Below are 27,975 nucleotides of genomic sequence, written 5' to 3' on the forward strand. Positions count from 1 at the left end.
CAGTGCACCACTGCCCAGTCCCTGTGATCTCATTTCTAAAGATTTTATTTATTTATTTATGAAAGAAAGAAAAGGAGAGAGAGAGAAGCAGCACCACTCTGGTACAGTCACTGCCCCTGGGGGATTGAACTCAGGCTTGAGGGCCCAACACTTTATTCATCATCTTTGTTTTCTGAGAGATTTATTTTGTTTACTTTGCAAGCAAATGAGAGAAATCCAAGTATCACTTGGACACATGGTGACAGGAACCAGACAGGCAATCTCAGGCACTCAGCCTTCCATGCTGCCAGTTGAACTACTCCCTGGGTCTCCAAATAAACTCTTTCCAAGAAGTGATGTTGAAACTTCTACATAGACAGTGGTTTCAGTTTCCCCATGGAGGTCTAAGATTCATCTCAAATGACTTCTTATATTTGGTGTGACATAGGGGTCAAGATCCATTTTCTTTCTTTCTTTTACATTTTTATTTATTTATTAATGAGAAAAGAGGAGAGAGAGAAAGAACCAGACATCTTCTGGTACATGTGCTGCTGGGGATCGAACTCAGGACCTCATGCTTGAGAGTCCAACGCTTAATCCACTGCACAAACTCCCAGACCACAAGATCCATTTTCTTTACTTTTTTAAAAGATATATTTTATTAGGAGATGGGGTAGGTAATATAATGGTTGTGTAAAGAGACTCCAATGCCTAAGGCTCCAAAGTAGCCCCAGGTTCAGTTTCTACTACCACCATAAGTCAGAGCTGAGCAGTGCTCTGGGGGAGGGGATGATATATATATATTTAATAATATTTTTAATAATATAGTATATATTTTTACCCACTGTGCCACTTACAAGCCTCATTGTTATTATTATTATAGAAGTATTTGTAACATATGCTGCCATTCTTATCACGATTTATGTTTTTCCATGTTAAGAGAGTATCCATTTATCTGACTTTAATTCAAGCTTTTTGTTTGTTTTATCAAGAATGAGTATTATCTGTTACCAGATGTTTCTGCAGTCTCTATGGAGATGAGCTCATGGTTCTCTTGTCGGTTAAGAATTTGGAGCACACTGTGGAGATAGTCAGAGAAGACTGTCCTGGTGGTGTTGGTTTGGCTTCTCCATGGTAGACAGGGTCTGTTGTTCCCTTTATAGTGTTGTTGGATTCTCTTGCACATCTATATATAGATATCTCCAGGTTCAATCCCCTGTAAGTTATAGCTTAACAGTGCTCTGGGAAGAAGGAGAAGGAGGAAGAGGAGAAGGAAAAGGAGGGGAAGTGGAAGAGGTAGAAGAAGGGGGAGGGGAGGAGGAGGGAGAGGAGGGAGGAGAGAAGAGAAAGGAGGAAGAAGAAAGAAGAAAGAAAAAAAAAAGAGAGAGAGAGAGAGAACCAGAGCCTCACCATGGCATATGTGATGCCAAGGAACTGGACTTGGGACCTCATGCTTGAGGGTCACATTTTATCCACTGTATCATAGCCTGAGCCTCTCACTGTCTTCATTCTTATAGCTTGACTAGTTCAACTATGTAAGGAGATGGCTGGGCTGGGAATGCCTGGTGGGGGATTAAGTGGGCTTCCTCTGGGGATGGAGCCAGGAGTGCATTTTCCATAGCTCATCCCTATTGTGTGTGATTGGGGACCAGACTGAGCTGGCAGTAGCATCCAAGGAGCCAGAGGAAGTATACGGAAATGAAGGCAGGGGAGCTATCTCAGTTTCTGAGGTACCATCATCTCTACCCAGGCCCACTGAGGCAGAGGAGGCATTTGCACACAAGAAAGGCCAGTCAAGCACAGTGGAATCTGGCCACACACTGCAGCTACCAGCAGCCAGCATAGGGTCCCCCTAGGATGCAAGACTGCCCACACAGCCCACAACCTCTGATTTCAGACTCCCAGATTGTGCAAGAAGTTTTCCAGTTATTTTCAACCACAGAGTTTGTAGGTTCCTGGAGTGGCAGCTATAGGGAACTACCCCACCACCAACAACAACTTCCACCCTTCTGCTTGGCTGGACTCCAGAGCACAGTGGGTGCTCGTCCTTAGTGCTCCCAGGAAGGAGTGTGGAGCAGAAGGCTGGGTCAATGCAGACAGATAAACCTCCTGGGAGATGGCCCACCCAGCAGTAAGCAAAGCCTTTACAGGGCTGGGGCTTCCCTGCTCACAGTCTCTGCTCTCCACCACTAGCATTTAGTGCTAGCATGGCACTAAAAGTGGGGGATAGACGGTGGGGAGTGGGGATGTGCTTCACTTTGGAAGCTGTTCAACTTCCTCCAATATGGGGACAGCAGCTACCCCTACCCACCCACCCAAAAAAGGCAATATTTTACCCACAGTTGCAACAGTGTCAAGGAAGAAAACATGGATTGGTGGGGCTGGGTGTGGTGGTGGGGGTGGGGGTGGAATCTCACTTCACCCCAGTTTCTCCTGGGATGGAAGACCAGAGACCCCAGGCCACACACCCCTGCCTTCCCTCGGACAGGCAGGACCCCTAGCAGTGGTGGTGAGCAGGGGGGCAGGGGCTCTGTGAGTAGGAGGATGGCTCTGAGTCTCAGTTCCCGGCCCCCAATGTCTTCTGTGAACTGCCTCCCCTGCAGAACTGGACTCAGGCTGAGCCTCTTTAATCCAGGGCTGGAGGCTTACAGATGGGCTGGGCCTGGGGCTGGGGGAGCAACAGTCCTGGGTGGAAGGCTGGGCAGGCTAGAAGACCAGTGTGGGGGGCAGGGGGCAGCCCAACTCACTGTCCATGGCCTTACTCCTGCAGCAGAGGCTCCTGGTCCTACAGGGTGAGGAGTCCCACACTCAGCTGGACCAGTGGTGAGTAGGAGGGAGGATGGGAGGGGGATGGGAGGGTCCACTTGCTCAGTAGCCTGAGGCCTCGCCGCCCTTCCGTGGGTCGGAGGCAGCGTACACACAGGACTTCTCCTGGGACACAGCCTGCACCACATTCAGGAAAAAGGGCCTTTCTGCCCGGCACTGACCCCGCTCCAGGAGCCCCTTCTGCACCTCCTGGAAAAGAGAGAAGGCTGGCTTGAGGCTTGGGGTCTTACTTCTACCTCCACAGGGGACAAAGACAGAGTCCCAAGAAAGCAAGACTGGGCTGGGGACATGAAACATGCCACCCCCACACACACACATTCCAAAGACTCCAGAGGAAAAACTGGCTGTGATTGGGGCAGTGTGGGGAGGACTCCACCCAGGCCCAAAAGACTTGAGGTGCCAGCTCATTCCCATTCCAAGTGTGAGGAATCCTGGGTCTTCAGAGCAGGTGGCAGCTGCTGGGGGGTTAGGCTGAGAGACTTGTCTTTTTAAAAAAATATATTTATTTATTTATTTTCCCTTTTGTTGCCCTTGTTGTTTTTCATTGTTGTGGTTATTACTGTTGTTGTTATTGATATCGTTGTTGTTAGATAGGACAGAGAGAAATGGAGAGAGGAGGGGAAGACAGAGAGGGGGAGAGAAAGACACCTGCAGACCTGCTTCACTGCCTGTGAAGCGACTCCCCTGCAGGTGGGGAGCCAGGGGCTTGAACTGGGATCCTTACATTGGTCTTTGTGCTTTGCACCATGTGCACTTAACTTGCTCTGCTACCGCCTGACTCCCCAAAACTTGTCTTTTCCGAGATCAGACAAGATCAGGCATGTTCAGGGTGGTATGGCCATAGATGAAACTCATCTTTTGAGGGTTCTCAGTCCCAGCCCCTCCATGCCTTGCTCCCACCTCAGGGTGCCCAGACACCCCAGGATAAGGAGTGGAGGATCCCAATGCCATTACTGTTGTGTACCCCCCACCCCCTCCCAATATCCCAAAAAGAGACAGAAGAGCTGAGGGGGCCAGGCAGTGATGCACCTAGCTAAGTGCACGCATTATAGTGTACAAGGACCCAGGTTCAAGCCCCTGGTCCTCACCTGCAAGGGAAAAGCTTCATGAGTGGTGAAGCAGGGCTGAGGGTGTCTTCCTCCCTCTCTCTCTCTTCCTCTCTGTGTCCCCCTCTGTCTCAATTTCTCTGTCTCTATCCAATAATAAATAAATAAATAAATAAATAAATAAATAAATAAATAAATATGGACGAACTGAGCCCCGCAATCACAATCACAGGGGCTGAGCTCTTCCCCGCAAGTTGAGGGGGTTAATTGGTAGAGGGGTCAGCTGGAGGAAGGACCCGAAGTTTCAGACACTGGGTGCTAAACCAGCTTTTTAACACTGGGTGTTAAACAGTGTAACACTAGCTGCAGGCTGAAGGCTCAGAACACTGGAGTGTTGTCTGGGAGGGAGCATTTCAGAGCACTCAATCCTCAAGGCTTAGGTTTGAGATGCTGAGCCTGTAATCCTTTTCTCTGTTAAACTGATTTATTTATTTATTTATTTATTTGCAGAGATATCACTGTTCCTAGACCATTTTTTTCTTCAGACAGACAGAGAGACCACATCTGGAGCAGGTGGTGGCACACTCAGTTAAGTGCACATAGTACTATGTGAAAGAATCCTCAATTTCTCCCTATCCTATCCAATAAAATGGAAAAAATGTCCACCAAGAACAATGGATTTGTAGTGCTGGCACCAAGCCCCAGTGACAAACCTGGAGGAAAAAGAAATAAAGAAAGAAAGAAAGGAAAGGAAGGAAAGAAAGGGAAGGGAAGGGAAGGGAAGGGAAGGGAAGGGAAGGGAAGGGAAGGGAAGGGGGAAGGGGGAAGGGGAAGGGGAAGGGTAAGGGGAAGGGTAAGGGGAAGGGGAAAGGGAAGGGGAAAGGGAAGGGAAGGGAAGGGGGAAGGGGGAAGGGGAAGGGGAAGGGGAAGGGGAAAGGGAAGGGGAAAGGGAAGGGAAGGGAAGGGAAGGGAAGGGAAGGGAAGGGAAGGGAAGGGAAGGGGGAAGGGGAAGGGGAAAGGGAAAGGGAAAGGGAAGGGGAAAGGGAAGGGAAGGGAAGGGAAGGGAAGGGGGAAGGGGGAAGGGGGAAGGGGAAGGGGAAGGGGAAGGGGAAGGGGAAAGGGAAAGGGAAGGGGAAAGGGAAGGGAAGGGAAGGGAAGGGAAGGGAAGGGAAGGGAAGGGAAGGGAAGGGAAGGGAAGGGAAGGGAAAAGAAAGGAGAAACCACAGCACTGGAGCTTCCACTGGTGCTGCCAAGGTACTGTCATGTGGTATCAGGGTTTGAGCCTGGGCACCCAGTATCACAAGGCATGTGCCCTACCCAGTGAATTATCTTTTTCACCCCCAGAATTTTTGCCTGTTTTGTTTTGTCATCACTGCTCTAGGTTGCCTTTTTCAGATAGGAACTGAGAGACAGAGGCAAAAGGAGAGAGAGAGAGACACACACACACACCATAGCCCCCACCTCTCAGACCCTTGAGCAATGTCCTCACTGGGCAGTGCCTGTATAATAGGGCAATTGGATAATGCTCTGCTTTGCCATGTGCCTGACCCAGGTTTGAACCCAGATCTCCCTGCACTGGAGGAAGCTTCAACAAAGTGTTGTCTCTCTGCCTCTCTCTCTCTCTCTCTCTCATTCTTTAACATTTTTACTTATTTATTTTCTTTATTTTTTGGATAGAGACTGGCAGAAATAGAGAGGGAAGGGGGAGATAGAGAGGGAGAGAGACAGAGACATATGTAGCCCTGATTCACCACTTGCAAAGCTTTCCCTCTGTAAGTAGGGACCAGGGGCTCAAACCCGGGTCCTTGCACATGATAACCAGGTGCACCACCACCAATCCCCCTAGTTATTTATTTTTAATAAGAGATACAGAGAAAGAGAGAGAGAGAGAGTCTAGAACTCTGCTCAACTCTGGTTTATGGTGGTGATAGGGATTGAACTTGGGACCTTTGGTGACTCAGGTATCAAAGTCTTTTTGCAGAACCATTGTGCTGTTTCTCCAGCCCTCTCTTGCTCCTTCTATCTGAAAAAGTTAACCCAGAGAGGTGAAACCTCTAAGATACCTTCCCACTAGAGAGCGAAGGGGGGGGGGTGACCAGTGCCAATGCAACCAACCTCCATGCCCTTGGAGAAAAAATTCCTCTGTAGACCCACATAGGATCAATAAGTGCTTATACAAATAAACACACAAATAAAACCTACAAACCTCACAAAGAAACACAATATATAGAAGGAAACCTTAGAGGTTAAGCCAAGAAATGAGTATCTAAGAGAAAGAGAGTGTGTGCTATGGGAGGAGCCAGCAGGTAGCCCACCAGGTTAAGAGCACATAGTACTATGAATAAGAACACAGTTTGAGCTCCTGCTCCCCACTGGCATGGTGGATACTTCGTGAGTAGTAAAGCAGGTCTGCAGGTGTCTCTCTGTCACCTTCCCTCTTTATCCTCTCCTCTCCTCTCTCACTCTGTCCTATTGAATAAAAGATGGAGAGAGAAAAAAAGGAAAAATGGCCACCAGAGTGGTGGATTTGCAGTGTAAGCACCAAGCCCCAGCGATAACCCTGGAAGCAAAAAGAGAGAGAGAAAGGCCTGAGAGAAGTGGCAAAGTGGATAAAGTGTTGGATTTTCAAGCATGAGGCCCCAAGTTCAATCCCTGATAGCATACACACCATCTCTATCTCTCTCAATAATAGATGAAATCGCAGAGAGAAAAAAAGAACAGCACAAAGGGTTGGGACCCAGATGTTAAAGAGGTCAGACTGACACAGATGTGGACTTGGAAGTCACAGAATGGTCTGCCTCCCTCCTGCCACCACAAGTGGTGGGCTACCTGCTGGCTCCTCCCAAAGCACACACTCTCTTTCTCTTAGCTACTTATTTCTTGGCTTAACCTCTAAGGTTTCTTTCTATATATTGTGTTTCTTTGTAAGGTTTGTAGCTTTTAGCAAAGCCGCACTGTGTGTGTCTGGCTGAGACACCTGGAAGCCGAGGTGCTCCCAGGGACTGTTGTTAGGACCACAGGTATAGGCATCTGGTCTGATGGTGGCTGGGACCTTGGGCTCACCTGGCTGAAGCTGGGCTCGTACTCCACCTGGCCTTTGCTGTCCACATGCAGGATGGGGGCTTCAATGGCTGCTTGGAGGTCATGACCAAGCCACAACTTATTGATGATGGCCTGGGGGAGAGAACACAGGGAGCCAGGAGCACAGCCTCCCTGCCTGTTGGCAAAGAGGCCTGAGGCTGGGGCCAGGTGTTGGCACACCTGGTTAAGATCACACATTACAGTGCACAAGGACCTGGGTTCAAGTGCCTGGTCCCCACCTGCAGGAGGAAAAGCTTCACATGTGGTGAAGCAGGGCTGCAGATGTCTCTCTATCTCCCCTTCTCCTCTCATTTTCTCTGTGTCATTATCTAATAATAGATTTAAAATGTTTTAAAAAGAGGGGTCAGGAGGTGGTGCAGCTGATTGAGCACACATTACAATGAGCAAACACCTGGATTCAAGCCTCCAGTCCCCACCTATGGGGGAAAGCTTTACAAGTGGTGAAACAGTGTTGCAGGTGTCTCTCTGTCTCTCCCTATCTCCCTCCCTCTCTCTCACCCCCTTCCATCTTGATTTCTGGTTGTCTCTATCCAATAAATAAATAAAGGTAATAAAAAGCTTTAAAAATTAAGTTTTTAAAATAAATAAAAAATAAAAATTATATATATGGAGAGAGAGAGAGAAGTACTGAGGGTGCCCGAGAGGAGACACTATAGCAAGCCAACCCCAGACTCACCTGGGCTACCGCCGAGATGATAAGCTCCCCACCAGCCCCACCGATCACCAGCTTTGAACTCTTAGCCGCGTTGATTAGGATGGAGGGGACCATGGACGATGGGGGCCTCTCCCCTGGAACTTGAGGCCAGGAGTGTCACTGGAAGACCAGGGCCAGGCCCTCTGTTTCTGTCTGTGGGGCTATGCCAGGAGTGTGGCCGTGCCTACCAGGTGGGCGGGTAGCACCAGGACCCTGGTGGTGCCTCCAGCACAGATCCAGCAGCTCGTTGTTGAGAAGAACTCCAGTGCGTGCTGAGTACACCATGGCTCCAAAGCTGCAGGGTAGGCTTAGGCTTGGGCTTGGGGCCTGCTCCCCAGCACCCAGCAGCACCTGGTTTGGGGAGTCCCCATACCCCCAGCATGCAGGAGCTGCTTTTCCCTTCCTGGCACAACCCCCCCAATTTTGTCCTTGCCACCCCACATCCAGGGCACTTTCTGGGGAAGGCCCACTTGCGGGCAGATTGTAGCTCAAAGCCACCACATCAGCAGCCTCTTCAGCCAGAGATGTCAGGGCTGTGGGGGGTGGGGATGGGGTAGATAGCATAATGATTATGCAAAGAGACTTATGCCTGAGACTCCAAAGTCCCAGGTTCAATTCCCTTGCACCACCATAAGCTAGAGCTGAACAGTGCTCTGGGAAGAAAGAAAGAAAGGGAGGAAGAGAAGAAGAAAGAGGAGGGAGAAAGCTAGAGAAAGAAAGATGAGGCTGTGCACGGCCCTTTTGCCAGCAAGGAAAGAGTGGGTAATGGCAGAGAACTGACAACAAGGAAGGGGGCTGGGGGGAGGCTACGCACGGTGTGTTGATGGTGCTGGTGGCAGCCACTGCGCTACCATCCTCCCCCAGCACAGACACATGGGCAGTGCCCATCTCATGGCCCCAGGCCCCGGCCAGGCTGTAGTGAGTGAGTGGATGGTCACCACGGGCATCCATCTGCTCTCGAACGTGTTGGGCCAGAGCTTCCCCCAGCAGCTCCTGGGAGATGTTCTGGAGGTGCAGGGGCAGGGTCAGCATGGGCTGGTCTGTTCCCCTGCAGGCTATCCCAGACCTGCCCCTCCTCTAGGTCCTCTGCCTTCATATCTGCAGGGTCCCTTGCTGCCCCCATCCTGGCAGTGCCCTCCCGACTCTGGGCCACTGTGCCCCCTGCTCAGAACACACTGCCTGCCTCAACCCTCAGCCAGCTCTTGGTGCTCACAGACTGAAGCCCCTGCAGGCCCTCCCCAACACACTCAGTCACCAGCCCCAGGGACTTCTCACCTGGACTTCCAGGTGGCTTGCAGTGTCCCAGAGCCGCCTCCTCTGGCCCCCAGCAAACTTGAGCGTCTCCACCAGGTGATGGTACAAGTCCACAGTCCCCTCAAGACTGGCCACAGACTCCTGTGAGAAGTTGAACCCTGGGGATGGGGTAGGGACAGGTAGGGGTCACTCTGTGCAGGAGGCTAAATCGTAGCCATCCCCAACCCACACATAAATATATCCTAAGTCTCCAGAATCTGTGAGTACTACCTATATTATATGGCAAAATGTGTGCTTAAGACTCTATCCTGGGTTATCTGTGTGGACACTAAATCATGTCATCCTTATAAAACAGGCATTAGCGCTGTGACCATGAAGGCCGAGCCAGGAGAAATGTGGCCCTGCTCCCAAGAGCACTAGCACCCACCAGACACTTCAAGAGGCAAAGGACCAACTCCCACCCCCCAAACCCCGAGGCAGCATGGCCATACCGGCACCTCCACTTTGAGTTTCTATAAGTGAGCTCTGGAAGTATGGGAGCACTGCTCAGCTTTGGCAGATGGCAATGCTGGACATTGAACCCAGAATTTCTAGAGTCCCAGGCATTATGCGCTATCTCTGTAGCCCTATATTTCAGCTATTTTATATTTATTTAGTGAATTAGTTGTCTAAATTTTTATAGAAACAGAGAGAAAATGAGAAAGGAGGGCAGGTGGTGGCACACCTGGTTGAGTGCACATGTTACAATGTGCAAGGACCTGGGTTGGAGCGCCCAGTCCCCACCTGCAGGGGGAAAACTTTTCAAGTTGGTGAAGCAGTATGACAGTTGTCTCTCTATTGCTCCCTCTCTATCACCCACTTCCTTCTTAATTTCTGGCTGCCTCTATCCAATAAATAAATAAAGATAATACAAAAAAATTAAAGAGAATAAGAAGGAAGGGAGAGAGAGCAAGAGAAAAAGAGAGAGCAAGAGAAAGACCTGTAGGTGGTCCAGGAGGTGGCACAGTGGATAAAGTACTGGACTCTCAAGCATGAGGTCCTGAGTTCAATCCTTGGCAGCACATGTGCCAAAGTGATGTCTGGTGCTTTCTCTCTCCTCCTATCTTTCTCATTAATAAATAAAGTCTTTAAAGAAGAAGATAATGGAAGAGAAGAGAAGAGAAGAGAAGAGAAGAGAAGAGAAGAGAAGAGAAGAGAGGAGAGGAGAGGAGAGGAGAGGAGAGGAGAGGAGAGGAGAGGAGAGGAGAGGAGAGGAGAGGAGAGGAGAGGACAAGAGAAGAGAAGAGAAGAGAAGAGAAGAGAAGAGAAGAGAAGAGAAGAGAAGAGAAGAGAAGAGAAGAGAAGAGAAGAGAAGAGAAGAGAAGGGATCTGCAGCATGAAATGTCCCCCCCTGCAGGTGGGAACTGGGGATTTGAACCCGGGTCCATGCGCTTGGTAATTTGTGCTCTACAGGGTGCACCACCACTGGGCTTCTGTTTAGGTTGCTCTAAACCACCTGATTTGTGGTAGTTTGTCATGACCATGAGCCTCAGGGGACCAATCTGATCCACCAATGGCAGCCCCAGAGCTGGCCCTGGCCAGGTCCTCCCAGCTGTCCTGGGGGCTGAGACAGACAGGGCCAATCCTGAGCACAGGTGCACAGCCTGGGGTCAGCAGCCCCCTCCCCAAAGCCCACCTGCTCCTGTGCCCTGAGGCTGGGCCTCAGGGGGAGGACAAAGCTGCTGGACTGGACCACGCAGGCCAGAGGCCAGTTCTGGAGCATGCTGGAAAAGGCCAGGGCTGCCCAGGGCCGTGACTGGTCTTGACCTTGAGGCTTATGCTGGAACAGGACTGGGGAGCCCTACCTTTGAGCACATTGAGGATAAAGCTGAGAATTGCACCCCCTGTGGGCGGTGGCGGGGAGTAAAGGGTGTAGTCCTCTAGGGACATGGACAGGGCGTCCACTACCTCCGGCTGGAATGACTCCAGGTCCTGAAGGGTCAACTGGCTGCCTGGGGTGAGAAAGAGGAGCCAAAGACAGTGACAGCTGGAGCTGGGTAGCACAACCCGTTAATTACACATAGTACTAACAAAAGGATCTGGGTTCAAGCCCCTGGCTCCCCACCTGCAGGGGGGTTGATTCACAAGTGTTAAAGCAGGTATCTCTTTTCTCTCTCCTCTATACCTCCCCCTCCTCTCTCAATTTTTCTCTCAATAAACTGGGAAAAAGTGACCTCCAGGAGCAGTGGGGCCCCAGCAATAACCCTGGAGGTAAAAAAAAAAAAAAAAAAAGTGACAGTTTCTGAGTCCAGGTCACACAGAGGGGCTCCCATCATCCCCAACCATTCAGATCCCAAAAGGTGATAGGGGTGTGGGCAGGGGCTTCAGGCTTGAGTCCTGAGTGCCAAGTAAGGGGTGAGTGGACAGAGAGCAGAGGTGGGGAGAGGAGAGGATCAGGAAGACTCCATCTGGCCTCTGAGGCTCAGGAGGGGGCCAGTTCAGCTGCCCAGGCCCAGCCTGGTGGGGGAGCCACTGTGACCACTAATCACCCTCTGCTCCCTTGACCACGGGGCCCAGATAGGTTCTGCTTGGTGGACATGGCATCTTTGGTGCCTGGGGGCAGCTGACCTTCCTTAGTAATGTCCTCCACAAGCATCCGGCCCAGGTCCCCGGTGTAGAAGGCATCCACGCCCTCTGTGGCCACAGTTTCCAAGGTAGCAGCCAGTGCAGGCCACGAAAAAGGGTCCCCAGGGCCCAGGGGTTCTGTCCCATTGAAGAAGAGCTGCCTGAGGGTGGGGTGGGGAGGAGCAGCCTCAGGGAGGGCCAGGTCTTGCAGGGGCTTGCAGGACCCTATGGGGAGAGGGGCTTCTAGTTTGGGGTCCTGAAGGTTTGGGGCTGGCAGTGAAGAGATAGATTCCCTAGATTTGGGTAGATACAGCCACCTCACTCATCGCCCTGGCCCCAGCTGGGCCTGCTACCCCCTCCAGCTTGTGTCCTAGGAGGATGGGGTGACATGGTTGAGAAGAGGGTCAGTACAATCCCGCTCTCTGCCCGGAGAGAGGAGGATGGTGGCAGAACCCAAATCCAATCCTCAGAGTCCTGTCACTTGGGTATAAACTCCCCCTGGCCTGAGCCCCTCTTCTTGAGGCCCCTGATGACACCCCCAGAGTGTCATCCCTCCAGTTTCAGAAGGCTCTGAAGTGGGGCTGGGGGTTAGACTCATCATGCAGGCTGCGGCAGGACCCCAGCTATTGAGGATGGGCCCCAGCACCTCCCCCCACACCATCAGTGCCCACTTCAGGGACGATGCTTGTAAGAAAGGCCGAAGAAGTTCGCTTTTGAGGAACTGGCTGAGGACAGGCGGCACGTGGTAACCCCCTCGGAGCAACTCGATGGTGGGTTGAAACAGCTGTGCCCAAGGCAGGCGGCCGTGGCGCTTGTGGGCCTTGGCATAGCCACGGAGCTCCCCGGGCACCCCGATCCACTTGGTTCCTGTAGATACACAGGCACTGTGTTCCCTGCTGCCCTGCTGCCTGTAACCTTGGGGCTGTTAATCCTGCCTTTCCACCCACGTCCAACTTGCCCACATTTGGCAGCTAGGGTGAGTTTTCTGAGCCCATGTCTAGCCATGCTCAGCCTCTGCCCACCACCAGGCTCTCCACTGCCCTCTGTATCCTTTCCCTTACATGCCCTAGCAGCCATGTCCCAAACCCATCCAGTTAGGGGCTCCCCTTAACCCAGGTACTGCCCTCCCTCTCCAGATGTCCAGAGCTTGACATGATGCATACTGCTCTGTCTCTCTCTATCTATATCTCTCTCTTTTAAATAATATCTTATTTATTATATTTATGAGAGGGATAGGAGGAGGGAGAGAAAGAGAGGAAGAAAGAACTAGACATCATTCTGGTACATGTGCAGCCAAAGATTGAACTCAGGACCTCATACTTGAAAGTTCAATACTTCATCCATGGCACTACCTCCTGGACCACCTTACTGCTCTCTCCTCTCTCTCTCTTTCCCTTCCCTCCTTTTTGCCTTCCTTCCTTCCCTTCTTTTTTCTTAGACTTATCTTTTTTTTTTAATTTTTAATATTTATTTATTTATTTATTCCCTTTTGTTGTCCTTGTTATTGTATTGTTGTAGTTATTATTGATGTCATCGTTGTTGGATAGCACAGAGAGAAATGGAGAGAGGAGGGGAAGACAGAGAGGGGGAGTGAAAGACAGACACCTGCAGACCTGCTTCACTGCCTGTGAAGCGACTCCCCTGCAGGTGGGGAGCCAGGGGCTCAAACCGGGATCCTTACACTGGTCCTTGTGCTTTGCGCCACCTGCGCTTAACCTGCTGCACTACTGCCCGACCCCCAGACTTATCTTTTTTATTTCTGATAGAGACAAAGAGAAAAAAGGAGAGAGAGAGACAGAGAAAGAGAGAGACCTGCAGCACTGCTCCACTGCTTGTGAAGCCTCCCCACTTCAGGTGGGGACCAGGGACTTGAACCTGAGTCTTTGCACATGGTGACATATGCACTCTACCAGGTTCACCACACTCAACCTTGTCCTTTTTTTTTTTTTAACTATTTATTTGTTTATTATTAATGAGAGAGGGAGTGTGGGGAGAGATAAACTAATGGTTATATAAATACTCTCATGCCTGATGCTCCCAAGTCCCAGGTTCAATCCCCTGCACCAGCAGAAGCCAGAGCTGAGCAGAGCTCTGGTAAGAAAGGGAAAGAAGGAAAAAAGAGAGAGAGAGGAAGAGAACCAGAGCATCATTAAGGGACATTTGATGCCCAGGAACCTCATGCTTTCTTTATCCACTGTGTCTCCTCCCAGCCACTCTTGTGGGGGTGCCCTGTAGTCTCACCTGTGCCCAGTGGCTGAGCCTGCTCACACTCCTCCAGTAGGTTGGGGTCATGCTTGGCTGGAACCGTCTCCCGGGCATTGATGACCTCCACCTTCCCTGCAATTGGGACAGCACACACTGGGAACCAGCTGGCCCTCCACCTCAGGGGGCCCTGGCCCTGCTCTGGGCCTCATTTCCCACTTTGTACCTCTGTATTGGCACTTGAGGTGGAATCTGCCCTGAAGACCCTGCCTAGACAAGACATCAGGGATAGGGGCTCAGAGAGGCCCCAGGAGGGGGTGTGGGTAGATGAGGCAGGTGGGTGATTCCCTCATTCCCTCAGGAGGGTCACAGTGGCTGCCCTTAGTGCTGGGGGGCCTTCCCGCCCTCTACCCTCCCCGCCATGTCTGGCCTGTTCACCTGTGGAGGCGCTGTAGATGGTGAAGATGACCCCTCCACCCAGACCCATGCTCTGCGGTTGGACGACCCCAGTGCAGACCAGCGCAGCGATGGCAGCATCTACCGGAGAGCCGTGCTGCTGGAGGATGGTGCTAGGGGACACAGGGCAGAGTCAGAGTCTGGCCTTGCCCACCCAGGCTTAGCACCAGGCACACACTGGGGGGTGAATGCTGAACCAGGCCTACTGCTCTTCAGGCCAGCCATTCACAGGCACCATCTACACATCCCTGGCCACCTGTAGTGTACTTCTCAGCCTGAAAAGTGCTTTCCTTGCCAACACTCATTCCCAAGCCCTCCCTCCAGCAGCACTGACTCTCACTGCAGAAACGGGCCCCAGCCAGCCCCCTCACTCCCTCCCTGCACCCCAGAGACACCCCCTGAGACAGAGCTACTATTCTCTTTTTTAACTTATTTATTTTTAATTTTATTTATTTATGAGAGGGATAGGATGAGAGAGAGAGAGAGAAAACCAGGCATCACTGGTACATCAGCTGCCAGGAATTGAACTCAAGACTTCATGCTTGAGAATCCAATGCTTTATCCACTTGGCCACCTCCTGGACCACTTGTTTTATTCTATTTTATTTATTTATTTATTTATTTTGCCTCCAGGGTTATTGCTAGGGCTCAGTGCCTGCACTACAAATCCACTGCTCCCAGTGGCCAATTTTCCCTTTTTTTTCTTTTTGACAGGACAGAGAGAAATTGAAAGGGTAAGGGTAGATAGATAGACAGATAGATAGGTAGATAGATAGATAGATAGATAGATAGATAGATAGATAGATAGATAGATAGATAGAGATAGACAGACAGAAAGATAGACACCTGCAGGCCTGCTTCACCACTCATCAAGTGTCCTCCCTATAGGGGGTGAGTGGAGGCTCGAATCCAGATCCTTTCACATGGTGATCTGTGTGGAGCTGCTGTTCTCCATCTCACTAGGTACTCACCAACGCAACTCTGCAAGGCTGGACTTTTTTCAGGTGACCCCAGAATCCAGCCCTGCAGCTCTCCTTGGGACTCTGGCGCCTATGGGGACTCTCTGGGGCCTCAGTCTTCCCGTCTATTTATGTGGACAGTGAGGGCTGAATCTGTTGGCTCCAAGAAGCTGGAGAGACTGACTCCCCTTGGCCCAGGTGCCTCAGTCCCACCCTTAGGTACTGTACTCCCCGTGTCCTGTGCATCCCTGTTCCAAGTCCAGGTGTGGGCATGAATGGACACCACATGTTCACATATCCTCACCTTGGTGTGAGAAAGAGGGTGCAGAGGCTGAAGAGTGAGCTGGACTCATGAGACTGTCTGCCCTGGCAGAGGGGCTGAGAGGCCAAGGGGGGCTTTCAATACCCTTGTGTTAGACTCAGGGGTAAGAATCACAGCTTACTTTGATAAAAGGAGAGACTTACTTATTTATTTTATGAGAAAGCATGTTCAGAGTGGAAAATCCACTATTAGGAGGCATACCTGGTTAAGCACACATATTACAATGTGCAAGGACCCAGGTTCAAGTCCCCAGCCCCCACCTGCAGGGGGGAAGCTTCACGAGTGGTGCAGCAGGTGTATCTCTTTCTCTTTCCTCCTCTGTCTTCTCCTCCCCTCTTATTTTCTCTCTATCCAATATGTAAATAAATATATAATATAATATAATATAATATAATATAATATAATATAATATAATATAATATAATATAATATAATATAATATAATATGTAAAAAATAGACTCCAGTATTACAGTGCTGGGACTTTTTAAAAAAATTAATATGGGCTACAAGTTCTAGTACCACACTGCACCCACCACCAGAGTTCTGTGCCCCCACCCTCTCACCTCCCAAAGACAACCACCAGAATTCTCACAAAGTTTTAGAAGCAGTTTGCTTGCTTCTGGGTTTTGTTCATTTGTTTCTTGTTTTTTGCAAGTTCATGTGTATCAGTTCTCTAGATTTCACATATGAGTTAAACCATCCAGTAGTTGTCTTTCATCTCTTATTTTGCTAAGCACAATCTCCTACAGTTCCATCCATTTTGTCAATTTTTATGTCCAAAGGACATAAAATCATAATTTTTGATTGCAGAATAGTATTCCATGGAGTATATATTTCATAATTTCTTTTTTTCCTTATTGGGGAATTAATGGTTTATAGCTGACAGTAAAATACAGTAGTTCATACATTGTAACATTTCTCAGTTTTCCACATAACACTCTAATCCCCCATCGTGTTCCAGGACCTGAATATTCCCCCACCACCCAGGGTCCTTTACTTTGGTGCAATACACTAGTCCTCTGTTAATGGACATTTGGGCTGCTTCCACTCTTTGGCTATTGTAAATAATGCAGTTATAATGCAGTTATGGCTATTGTAAATAATGCAGTTATGTCCCCTCTAATTAGTGTTTTCATGCCCTTTAAAAAAAGAAAACAAGTAAATACATCTGAAAAAAAAAAAGTAGTAAAATATCCCAGTAATAGAGATCTGAATAAATAGGTCAGACCAAGCCCCTCACCAACAATTAGCAAAGCCAGATAACTGAAACACATCTGCTCAATGGGTAATGGATAATTACTTCTCCCTCCAAATTGTATTCACATTGTAAAACACTGTTAGATCACTAATGAAGACAGAAAACAGTTGCTCAAAGTGTCATATGGATGAAGAAATGCAGGCTTACTAGCGCAGATATTTGGGGATGTGTGTCTCCTAAGCCAACTGCCAGTCATGGAAAAGGTGGCTGAGGGGTCAAGCCAAGCTTTCGAGACCTTAGTGCGGCCTGGGCAGATGGCTCCAGGGAAGCCCTCTGGGAGACGGGTGGGTGCTGGCTGTAAGGGTTCTCCTATAGCATGGTGACCCAGTCTCCCATCACCTTGGCACTCCACCAAGAACTGAGGAACTGAGGTGTGCCAGGGTGCTGGAATCTTAGGACTCAAGTGATTTCTAAAGATTATTGCTTGACAGTTTTTTTTTGAAGTTGATTATTATTTTTTTTATTGGGGAATTAATGCTTTACATTCAACAGTAAATACAATAGTTTGTACATGCATAACATTCCCCAGATTCCCATTTAACAATACAACCCCCACTATTTCATTCATCATTTTTCATGGACCTGTATTCTCCCCACCCACCCACCCACCCCAGTGTCTTTTACTTTGGTGTAATACTCCAATTCCATTTCAGGTTCGACTTGTGTTTTCTTTTCTAATCTTGTTTTTCAACTTCAGCCTGAGAGTGAGATCAGTTTTGATGCACTTGTTCCAAGGCTAAATTAAACTAACCAGACAAGATAAAGAATGAAAGTGGCGGTCTGGCACCAGTACAGTGGATAAAGCATTGGGCCCTCAAGTATGAGGTTATGAATTCAATCCTGGGCATAAATTGGAGGGATGCTCTGGTTCTCTTCTCTTCTCTTTTAACTTCTCTTCTCCTCTTTTCTTCTTCTTCTTCTTCTTCTTCTTCTTCTTCTTCTTCTTCTTCTTCTTCTTCTCCTCCTCCTCCTCTCTCTCTCTTTCTCTCTCTCTCTCTGTCTCTCTTTCTCTCTCTCTTTCTGCCTCCAGGTTTATCGCTGGGGCTCAGTGCCAGCACTTTGAATCCACTGCTCCTGGTGGCCATTTTCACATTTTATTAGCTAGGACAGAGAGAAATTGAGAGGTGAGGGGGATAGAGAAAGAGAAAGAGAGACACCCATAGCCCTACTTCACCTACAGGTGGGGACAAGGGGCTTGAACCCAGGCTATTGTACACTATAATGTGAGCACTTAACAGGGTGCTCTGCCACCTGGCCGCCAACTTTATTAACATGAACAGGCCACAGAAAGAGCTCGTGCTCTTAAAAAAATTCTGGGCTCCGAACAAAGGAATGGTTCAGCTTCTATAGGGGCTGCAGGCTGAGCAGAAAGCATCCTCACAGAAGCAGAGGCTGCAAGGTTAAGGGTTAGGGTCTGGTTGCCTTGGTTACTATAATATTTTCCTGCCTAGCTGTGTTAAGGGAAGGTTCAGGTTTTATGACCTGTCAGGACAGGATGTACCACTGGGGGGTGGGGCTTTCTCAAGGCCTCCAGTTATTTGGGGCTTCTCTCCTTCAACAGTTTGGTTAGCTAACTCTCTCTTTGCCTTGACATCCTCTCTTTTTCTTTTCCATTTCACAGGTCCCAACTTCCCACTACAATGAGGAACCCCACTTTAAGTGGATGTCCTCTATCTCTGGTCTGTAGCTCCTCTGGGGCTCCCTTCTGCATAAAGAAAATGGCCATCCTGCTTGTGAATGTCACACCAGATGGACACAGTTCATCCAGGGTGATGGGAACCTGCATGGGCGTAAATGGAGCTCCTTCGAAACTTAAATTCCTTTATTTGCTTGTGCAGTTAGAAAATAAGTGCAGAACTAAAACAGTTAAGTGGGTAGATTTATTTGTCTGTCTTAACCAGAGTAATGCACAGATCTGGCGTAAGATTCTTTATACATAACTCTTATGCTATCTCCTTCCCTCACCTTTATGTTTTATTTTCATTGCTACTGCAAGGCCTAGAAAGAAAAAGTCCACTTTTTTTCAAGGTTGTTAATACAAACTTTATTTATTTCTAAAAACTATTGCAAGAGATACAGAAAGAAAGATAATGAGATAAATAAACAAAGAGGTGAAAGAAAATGACTGGATGGTTTCACTCATCTGAAATGTGAAACTTGTAAAAGCAAAACAAACCAAACTTCAAGTAAACAAACTGTCTCTAAGGCTTTGTAAGAACTACAGTAGCTATCGCTGGGAGGGTGGGCTACAGAACTCTGGTGGTGGGTGTGGCATGGAACTATACTCCGTAATCTTACAATCTTGTAAACTACTAGTAATCACAAATAACAATGGCTTGGGAAACAAAACTGCAAGTGCCTGCTTTGACAAGATGCCCTCTAGTGATGAACTGAAGGGAGTTGAATGAAATAAACACATAGCTGGCTTCTGCTGTTTTTTAAAAAAATTGTATTATTTATTTTACATTAATGAAAGACACAGAGAGAAAGACCAGAACCCTGCTCAGCAACTCACTGAGGCCCTGTAGAAACTCACATCCTGGGTCATTGGCCAGTGTTTTTTGTCTTGTGCTCCACCCAGGTTCAAACCCTGCCCTCACGGTTTTGTGCCATGTGGCGCTTTACCCTCTGCGCTATATAGCCCAGCCCCTGCTCTCATGGTTTTGAAGGAAACCTCAATCTCTTTCACTGTCTCTCTGCCTTGATCTGAAAAACAAATCAACAATCTTTTTAATGAATGAAAGAGTGGGATCTGGGAGGTGGTACAGTGGATAAAGCATTGGACTCTCAAGCATGAGCTGAAGTCCTGAGTTCAATCTCCAGCAGCACATGTACCAGAGTGAGTTCTGATTCTTTCTCCTCCTATCTTTATAATAAATAAATAAAATAAAATAAAATATTTAAAAAGAAGAAAGAAGAGAATGAACTAGAAGGTCCTAGGTCTTCAAAATGTTATCCAAAAGTCTAAGTCTAAGAATCCTGGACATTCAACAGAGAATGAGAATGAAATTAAAATACACCATTTTTTAATGCTGTTTCCTAGTCCCCCAAGAATACAAACTGCTTTCTGAATTTCCTCTCAGACCCTCAATTTCTAGAGCTTTTTAGAAACAATCTGGAGATAGTTCAACAACTAGTTGTTATGCAAGGAAAAACAAAACTGGCAGGAACACATATTCTTTTTGAATAAAGAAAAAATTTCATAGTTTGGTCCTAATATAAGATTGGCCATGCAAGGCCATCGGAAAGAACAGATTCTAGGCTATAGGCATGACTTGACTTGGAATAGAGATAAAGTGATATAATGAGAGAAACAGTATTATTAGAAACCATCTCCTGAGATTGCCTCCAGATTTTATCCAGGGGCTGGGAGATAGTTCCTCAGGTAGAATGTGCCTTCCTGTAGCAAGGTCTCTGGTTCCAAGCCCTGGTCCCATACGGAGCACCAGGGGTGGCAGTGTGGGAAAGCTTCCTAGGTGTTGAACCAAGTTTCTCTCCTCTCCTCTCTCTCCCTTTCTTCTTTCCGCTTCCAAATAGAAAAATGGGATAGTGTCCTAAAACCCTAAGGAATTCAGGTGTAGCTCTCTGGGAGTAGAGAATTCTGTCTTAGAGGAGGTCGTTCCAGGTGGATTGGAGATAGTTCAGGAAACTCTCTTTAGAAATCTCTGGGAGAGAGACTTCCAGAGGTGGGGCTACAAACAGCAGCAGATTTGTTTCTCTACTCTCCTCTCCTCTCCTCTCCTCTCCTCTCCTCTCCTCTCCCAGATCAACTAGAAATACCAAAGGAGACCACCTGGGACTGAAACAAGAGAGGACTAGAACGACTACAGGAACCCACCAAATTACCGGTGAGTGCAAACACATGTGGCTGGTGACAGAGAGGAGCCTAGGGAAAGACTAAGTGGCTGGTAACAGTCCGGTGGTTTATCAGTTGTGACACCACCTCCAGTCCTTTCCACCAACAAGGGGACAGCTGAAGGGAGGAGAGGACTCCAGGGAGACTCAGCAAGTGTAACCCTGAGTCTCCATTGCTACTGCCCTCAGAATCTGGAGCAGCAGCAGGGAGGGACACTGGGGGACAGAGATCTAACCAGGAAACTCAGGAGAAGACCTACACCTCGGTGGCATAACTGTGGGGCTGTGAAAGTCTCTTTGCATAACCACTGGACTATCTCTGCCACACCCTGCCATATCTCTTGGTCAGGAGTCAGTGATTAAGCTACAAAGCCTACTTATAGTTTAGAAGCCCTCAGGCTCCCATAGCCTACAGAGAAGAAAAAAATAATTAAAAAAAGAGGCTTTTAAATCACTGAGCTCCAACTCAGGGATTAAAATACTATTGAAACAACTGTTAACTTCCACCATTGTGAACCCTTTAATTACCTTACTTAGACACAAGTCAATCCAGGAAATAGTAATCAGTAATTTGAAAAGTACTGAGAGAGGGAACTCATAACATAATATATAAAATGGGTAAACCAACAAGAAGAAATAATGGAGAAACTAACCAGGACGACAGTCCAGCTAGAAGCCCCCCAAAGGGTGAAACACAAAATAACAAGTTCAACATCCAAACATTAGCTAAGGAAATAATCACAGGAGTGAGTAAAGACTTTGAAAGAATTATAATCAGAAATACAGAAACAACAAATGGGACTCTGGAAGAAAACACTAACTATCTCAAGGTTATCAGAGAGCTGAAAGCTGAAATAGCTGAGCTAAGAACACAACTAGTGAACAAGCTAAAACAGTATCAGAACAGGGTGACAAAATAGATGAACTCCAGAAAACAGTAGAGGCAGAGAGAATAGAATCAATGAGGCTGAATACAGGATTAGCAAGATCGAGGATGAATTAGAGACAAGTAAAAAAGAAGTAAGAGATCTCAAAAAGAGATTAAGAGATGCTAAAAACAACAACAGAGATGTATAGGATGACTTCAAAAGAAACAATATACGCATTACTGGCTTACCAGAGGAAGAAAGAGAGGGAGAGGAAGAAAGCATTCTTCAGGCCATAATAGCTGAAAATTTCTCTAGTCTAGACAACATCAAAGACATAAAGATTCAAGAAGCCCAGAGGGTCCCAAACAGAATTAACCCAGACTTAAAGACACCAAGACACATCATATTTAGAATGGAAAGGAATAAGGATAAAGAAAGGATCCTGAAGGCTGCAAGAGAGAAACAAAGAGTCACCTACAAAGGAAAACCCATAAGATTAGCAACAGACTTCTCCACACAAACACTACAGGCCTAAAGAGAATAGCAAGATATCTATCGAGTGCTCAACAAGAAAGGCTTTCAACCAAGATTACTATATCCTGCTAGACTGTCATTCAGACTAGATAAAGGCATCAAAACCTTCTCAGACAAGCAACAGTTGAAGGAATCAACTATCACCAAGCCTGCCCTGAAGGAAGTTCTGAAAGGTCTTCTATAAATAGTCAGACCATCATAAATAGGACATATATCAGAACACTCTAAAACTCTACAAGAATGGCATTAAAATATCTTCAATCTTTGATATCAATAAATGCCAATGGCCTGAATTCACCTATTAAATGACACAGAGTAGGAAGATGGATCAGAAAATACAACCCAACAATATGCTATCTACAGGAAACCCACCTAACTCAACAAGAAAAACACAAAGTGAAAGGATGGAAAACTATCATACAAGCCAATGGCCCACAAAAAAGAGCAGGAACAGCTATTCTCATAGCTGACATGATAGACTTTAAAATAGATAAGATTAGGGAGTCGGGCTGTAGTGCAGCGGGTTAAGCGCAGGTGGTGCAAAGCACAAGGACCGGCATAAGGATCCCGGTTCGAACCCTGGCTCCCCACCTGCAGGGGAGTCGCTTCACAGGCGGTGAAGCAGGTCTGCAGGTGTCTATCTTTCTCTCCTCCTCTCTGTCTTCCCCTCCTCTCTCCATTTCTCTCTGTCCTATCCAACGACGATGACAACAACAATAATAACTACAACAATAAAACAACAAGGGCAACAAAAGGGAATAAATAAATAAAATAAAATATTTAAAAAATAGATAAGATTAAAAAGATAGGAATGGACACTACTTAATGCTCAGAGGATCAGTCAATCAAGAGGACTTAACAATTATTAACATCTATGCACCCAATGAGAAGCCATCTAAATACATCAAACTTCAACTGAAAGAGCTACAGCAATATATTAACAGCAACACAATCATAGTAGGGGACTTCAACACCCCACTCTCTCAACTTGACAAATCATCCAGGCAGAAAATCAATAAAGACATAAGGGAGCTAAATGAAGAAATAGATTAACTAGAACTATTGGACATTTTCAGAGTCATTCATCCCAAGAAACTGGAATACACATTTTACTCAAATCCACATGGGTCATTCTCAAGGATAGACCATATGTTAGGCCACAAAAACAGCATCAGCCAATTCAAGAGCATTGAAATCGCAAGCACCTTCTGAGACCACAATGGAATTAAACTAACACTTAACAATCAACAAAAGATTAGTAATAGTCCCAAAATGTGGAAGCTCAACAGTACACTTCTTAACAACCTTTGGGTCAAAGAGGAAATCAAGGAAGAAATCAAAATGTTTCGAGACTTCAATGAAAATGAAGACACAAGTTATCAAAATATTTGGGACACAGCTAAGGCAGTACTGAGAGGGAAGTTCATAGCTATACAAGCACACATTAGGAAACAAGAAAAAGCACAAATAAACAGCCTGATTGCACATCTTAAAGACCTAGAAGAAGAAGAACAAAGGAACCCTAAAGCAACTAGAAGGACAGAAATCACTAAAGTTAGGGCAGAAATAAATAACATTGAGAATAAGAAAACCATACAAAAGATCAACGAAAGTAAATGTTGGTTCTTCAAAAGAGTGAACAAAATCGACAAACCTTTAGCCAGACTCAAAAAAAAAAAAAAAAAAAAAAGGGAGAAGACCCAAATAAATTGGATAGTAAATGAAAGAGGAGATACCACAACAGACACCGCAGAAATTCAACATATCATGCGAGGCTTCTATGAACAACTAGATGCCACCAAGCTAGAGAGCATGGAAGAAATGGACGATTTCCTAGATACCCGCCAACTTCCAAAACTAAGTATAGAGGAAGTGGATAACATGAACAAGCCTATCACAGCTAATGAAATTGAAACAGTTATCAAAAATCTCCCCAAAAATAAAATTACTGGACTAGATGGTTTTACAAATGAATTCTACAAAACCTTCAAAGAAGAACTAATACCTCTACTTTTAAAAGTCTTCCAGAAGATTGAAGACACTGGAATACTCCCTGCCAGCTTCTATGAAGCTAACATCACTCTGATACCAAAAGCAGACAGGGACACAACCAAAAAAGAAAACTACAGACCAATATCTCTGATGAACATAGATGCAAAAATACTGAACAAAATTCTAGCCAAGTGGATACAGCAGTATATTAAAAAGACTGTTCATCATGACCAAGTGGGGTTTATCCCAGGCATGCAAGGTTGGTTTAATATATGTAAATCAATCAATGTGATCCACCACATCAACAAAAGCAAGACCAAAAACCACATGCTCATATCAATAGATGCAGAGAAAGCCTTTGACAAAATACAACATCCCTTTATGATCAAAACACTACAAAAAATGGGAATAGATGGAAAATTCCTGAAGATAGTGGAGTCTATATATAGCAAACCTACAGCCAACATCATACTCAATGGTGAAAAACTGAAAGCATTTCCCCTCAGATCAGGTACTAGACAGGGCTGCCCACTATCACCATTACTATTCAACATAGTGTTGGAAGTTCTTGCCATAGCAATCAGGCAGGAGCAAGGAATTAAAGGGATACAGATTGGAAGAGAAGAAGTCAAACTCTCCCTATTTGCAGATGACATGATAGTATACACAGAAAAACCTAAGGAATCCAGCAAGAAACTTTTGGAAATCATCAGGCAATACAGTAAGGTGTCAGGCTATAAAATTAACATTCAAAAGTCGGTGGCATTCCTCTATGCAAACACTAAGCTAGAAGAAACTGAAATTCAGAAATGAATTCCTTTTACTATAGCAACAAAAACAATAAAATATCTATGAGTAAACCTAACCAAAGAAGTGAAAAACTTGTATATTGAAAACTGTGAGTCACTATTCAAGGAAATTGAAAAAGACACAAAGAAGTGGAAAGATATTCCATGTTCATGGGTTGGAAGAATTAATAACATCATTAAAATTAATATACTACCCAGAGCCATATACAAATTTAATGCTATCCCCATCAAGATCCCAAATGCCTTTTTAGGAGAATAGAACAAATGCTACAAATGTTTATGAGGAACCAGAAAAGACCTAGAATTGCCAAATCAATCTTGAGAAGAAAGAACAGACCGGAGGCATCACATTCCCAGATATCAAATTGTATTATAGGGCCATTGTCATCAAAACTGCTTGGTACTGGAACATGAATAGACACACTGACCAGTGGAATAGAACTGAGAGCCCAGAAGTAAGCCCCCCACACCTATGGACACCTAATCTTTGACAAAGGTGCCCAGACTATGAAATGGGGAAAGCAGAGTCTCTTCAACAAATGGTGTTGGAAAAAATGGGTTGAAACATGCAGAAGAATGAAACTGAACCACCATATTTCACCAAACAAAAAAGTAAATTCCAAGTGGATCAAGGACTTGGATGTTAGACCACAAACTATTCAGATACTTAGAGGAAAATATTGGCAGAACTCTTTTCCGCATAAATTTTAAAGACATCTTCAATGAAACGAATCCAATTACAAAGAAGACTAAGGCAAGTATAAACCTATGGGACTACATCAAATTAAAAAACTTCTTCACAGCAAAAGAAACCACTACCCAAACCAAGAGACCCCTCACAGAATGGGAGAAGATCTTTACATGCCATACATCAGACAAGAGTTTAATAACCAACATATATAAAGAGCTTGCCAAACTCAACAACAAGACAACAAATAACCCCATCCAAAAATGGGGGGAGGTCATGGACAGAATATTCACCACAGAAGAGATCCAAAAGGCAGAGAAACACATGAAAAAATGCTCCAAGTCTCTGATTGTCAGAGAAATGCAAATAAAGAAAACAACGAGATACCACTTCACTCCTGTGAGAATGTCATACATCAGAAAAGGTAACAGCAGCAAATGCTGGAGAGGGTGTGGGCTCAAAGGAACCCTCCTACACTGCTGGTGGGAATGTCAATGGGTCCAACCTCTGTGGAGAGCAGTCTGGAGAACTCTCAGAAGGCTAGAAATGGACCTACCCTATGATCCTGCAATTCCTCTCCTGGGGATATATCCTAAGGAACACAACACATCCATCCAAAAAGATCTGTGTACACATATGTTCTTAGCAGCACAATTTGTAATAGCCAAAACCTGGAAGCAACCCAGGTGTCCAACAACAGATGAGTGGCTGAGCAAGTTGTAGTATATATACAAAATGGAATAGTACTCAGCTATAAAAAATGGTGACTTCATCATTTTCAGCTGATCTTGGATGGACCTTGAAAAAATCATGTTGAGTGAAATAAGTCAGAGACAGAAGGATGAATATGGGATAATCTCACTCTCGGGCAGAAGGTGAAAAACAAGATCAGAAAACACAAGTAGAACCGGAAATGAATTGGCATATTGCACCAAAGTAAAAGACTTTGGGGTGGGTGGGTGGGGAGAATACAGGTCCAAGAAAGATTCAGAGGACCTAGTGGGGGTGTATTGTTATATGGGAAACTGGGGAATGTTATGCATGTACAAACTATTGTACGTACTGTTGAATGTAAAACATTAATTCCCCAATAAAAAAAATCATAAGAAAAAAAAAAGGCCGAGAAACACATGAAAAAATGCTCCAAGTCTTTGATTGTCAGAGAAATGCAAATCAAGACAACAACGAGATACCACTTCACTCCTGTGAGAATGTCATACATCAGAAAAGGTAACAGCAGCAAATGCTGGAGAGGGTGTGGGCTCAAAGGAACCCTCCTACACTGCTGGTGGGAATGTCAATTGGTCCAACCTCTGTGGAGAACAGTCTGGAGAACTCTCAGAAGGCTAGAAATGGACCTACCCTATGACCCTGCAATTCCTCTCCTGGGGATATATCCTAAGGAACCCAACACACCCATCCAATAAGATCTGTGTACACAGATCTTGGCAGCACAATTTGTAATAGCCAAAACCTGGAAGCAACCCAGGTGTCCAACAATAGGTGAGTGGTTGAGCAAGTTGTGGTATATATACACAATGGAATACTACTCAGCTATTAAAAATGGTGACTTCACTGTTTTCAGCCGATCTTGGATGGATCTTGAAAAAATTATGTTGAGTGAAATAAGTCAGAAACAGAAGGCTGAATATGGGATGATCTCACTCTCAGGCAGAAGTTGAAAAACAAGATCAGAAAAGAAAACAGAAGTAGAACTTGAAATGGAATTGGCGTATCACACCAAAGTAAAATACTCTGGGGTGGGTGGGTGGGGAGAATACAGGTCCAAGAAGGATTCAGATGACCTAGTGGGGGTTGTATTGTTATATGGGAAACTGGGGAATGTTATGCATGTACAAACCATTGTACTTACTGTTGAGTGTAAAACATTAATTCCCCAATAAAAAAAAAGTGAAAAAAATTTTAAAAAAAAGAAAGAAATCTCTGAAGGTGTGGTCCGGGAGGTGGCGCAGTGGATAAAACATTGGTCTCTCAAGCATGAGGTCCTGAGTTCAGTACCCAGCAGCACATGTACCTGAGTGATGCCTGGTTATTTCTCTCTCTCCTGTCCCTCTCATTAATAAATAAATAAAATATTTTTTAAAAAAAGAAAAAGAAAAATGAAAAAGTTGGACCTGGGAGGTTGGTCAGTGGTATCAGTGTATACATGAAGCCCTGAGTTTATTTCCTAGCACTAAATAAGTAAATAAATAAATAAATAAATAGGTTTATCAAAAGTACTTTACTAGGGGCCAGGTAATGCACACCTGGTTAAATGCACACATTACAATGCAGGAGGACGTGGGTCCCCACCTGCAGGGGGAAAGCTTCACAAGTGGCAAAGCAGGGCTGCCGGTATTTCTCTTCTCTCTCCTTCTCTATCCTCCCTTCCCCCCTCTGTTTCTCTTTGTCCCATCAAAATATATCTTAAATTTTTTATTATCTGTATTTTATTTATTGGATAGAGACAGCCAGAAATCAAGAGAGAAAGAGGTGATAGAGAGGGAGAGGTAGAAAAAAAAAGAG

General features: G+C 46.1%; 1 protein-coding gene across 6 annotated transcripts in view; it reads right to left on the reverse strand.

Moving 5' to 3' along the window:
* Nucleotides 1-609: 609 nt before the first annotated feature.
* GGT5 (gamma-glutamyltransferase 5) overlaps nucleotides 610-27,975 on the reverse strand; it is a 55,988-nt gene continuing 28,622 nt past the window's right edge. For 2 of the 6 annotated variants that reach the window (XM_060194959.1, XM_060194946.1), the window contains exons 2-11: nucleotides 14,146-14,276; nucleotides 13,747-13,842; nucleotides 12,177-12,372; nucleotides 11,509-11,666; nucleotides 10,746-10,892; nucleotides 8,923-9,059; nucleotides 7,836-8,652; nucleotides 7,630-7,748; nucleotides 6,915-7,025; nucleotides 610-2,994 (exon numbers count right to left, since the gene is read on the reverse strand). In XM_060194959.1, coding sequence (XP_060050942.1) covers nucleotides 2,848-2,994; nucleotides 6,915-7,025; nucleotides 7,630-7,748; nucleotides 7,836-8,652; nucleotides 8,923-9,059; nucleotides 10,746-10,892; nucleotides 11,509-11,666; nucleotides 12,177-12,372; nucleotides 13,747-13,842; nucleotides 14,146-14,194 — 1,977 coding nt within the window. In that variant the 5' untranslated portion in view covers nucleotides 14,195-14,276 and the 3' untranslated portion in view covers nucleotides 610-2,847. The remainder of the gene's footprint in view (nucleotides 2,995-6,914; nucleotides 7,026-7,629; nucleotides 7,749-7,835; nucleotides 8,653-8,922; nucleotides 9,060-10,745; nucleotides 10,893-11,508; nucleotides 11,667-12,176; nucleotides 12,373-13,746; nucleotides 13,843-14,145; nucleotides 14,277-27,975) is intronic. The other 4 variants (XM_060194976.1, XM_060194954.1, XM_060194964.1 and 1 more) reach the window with 4 other exon arrangements.

This window comes from Erinaceus europaeus, chromosome 1 (genome assembly GCF_950295315.1).
Source record: "Erinaceus europaeus chromosome 1, mEriEur2.1, whole genome shotgun sequence".
Classification (NCBI taxonomy): Eukaryota; Metazoa; Chordata; class Mammalia; order Eulipotyphla; family Erinaceidae; genus Erinaceus; species Erinaceus europaeus.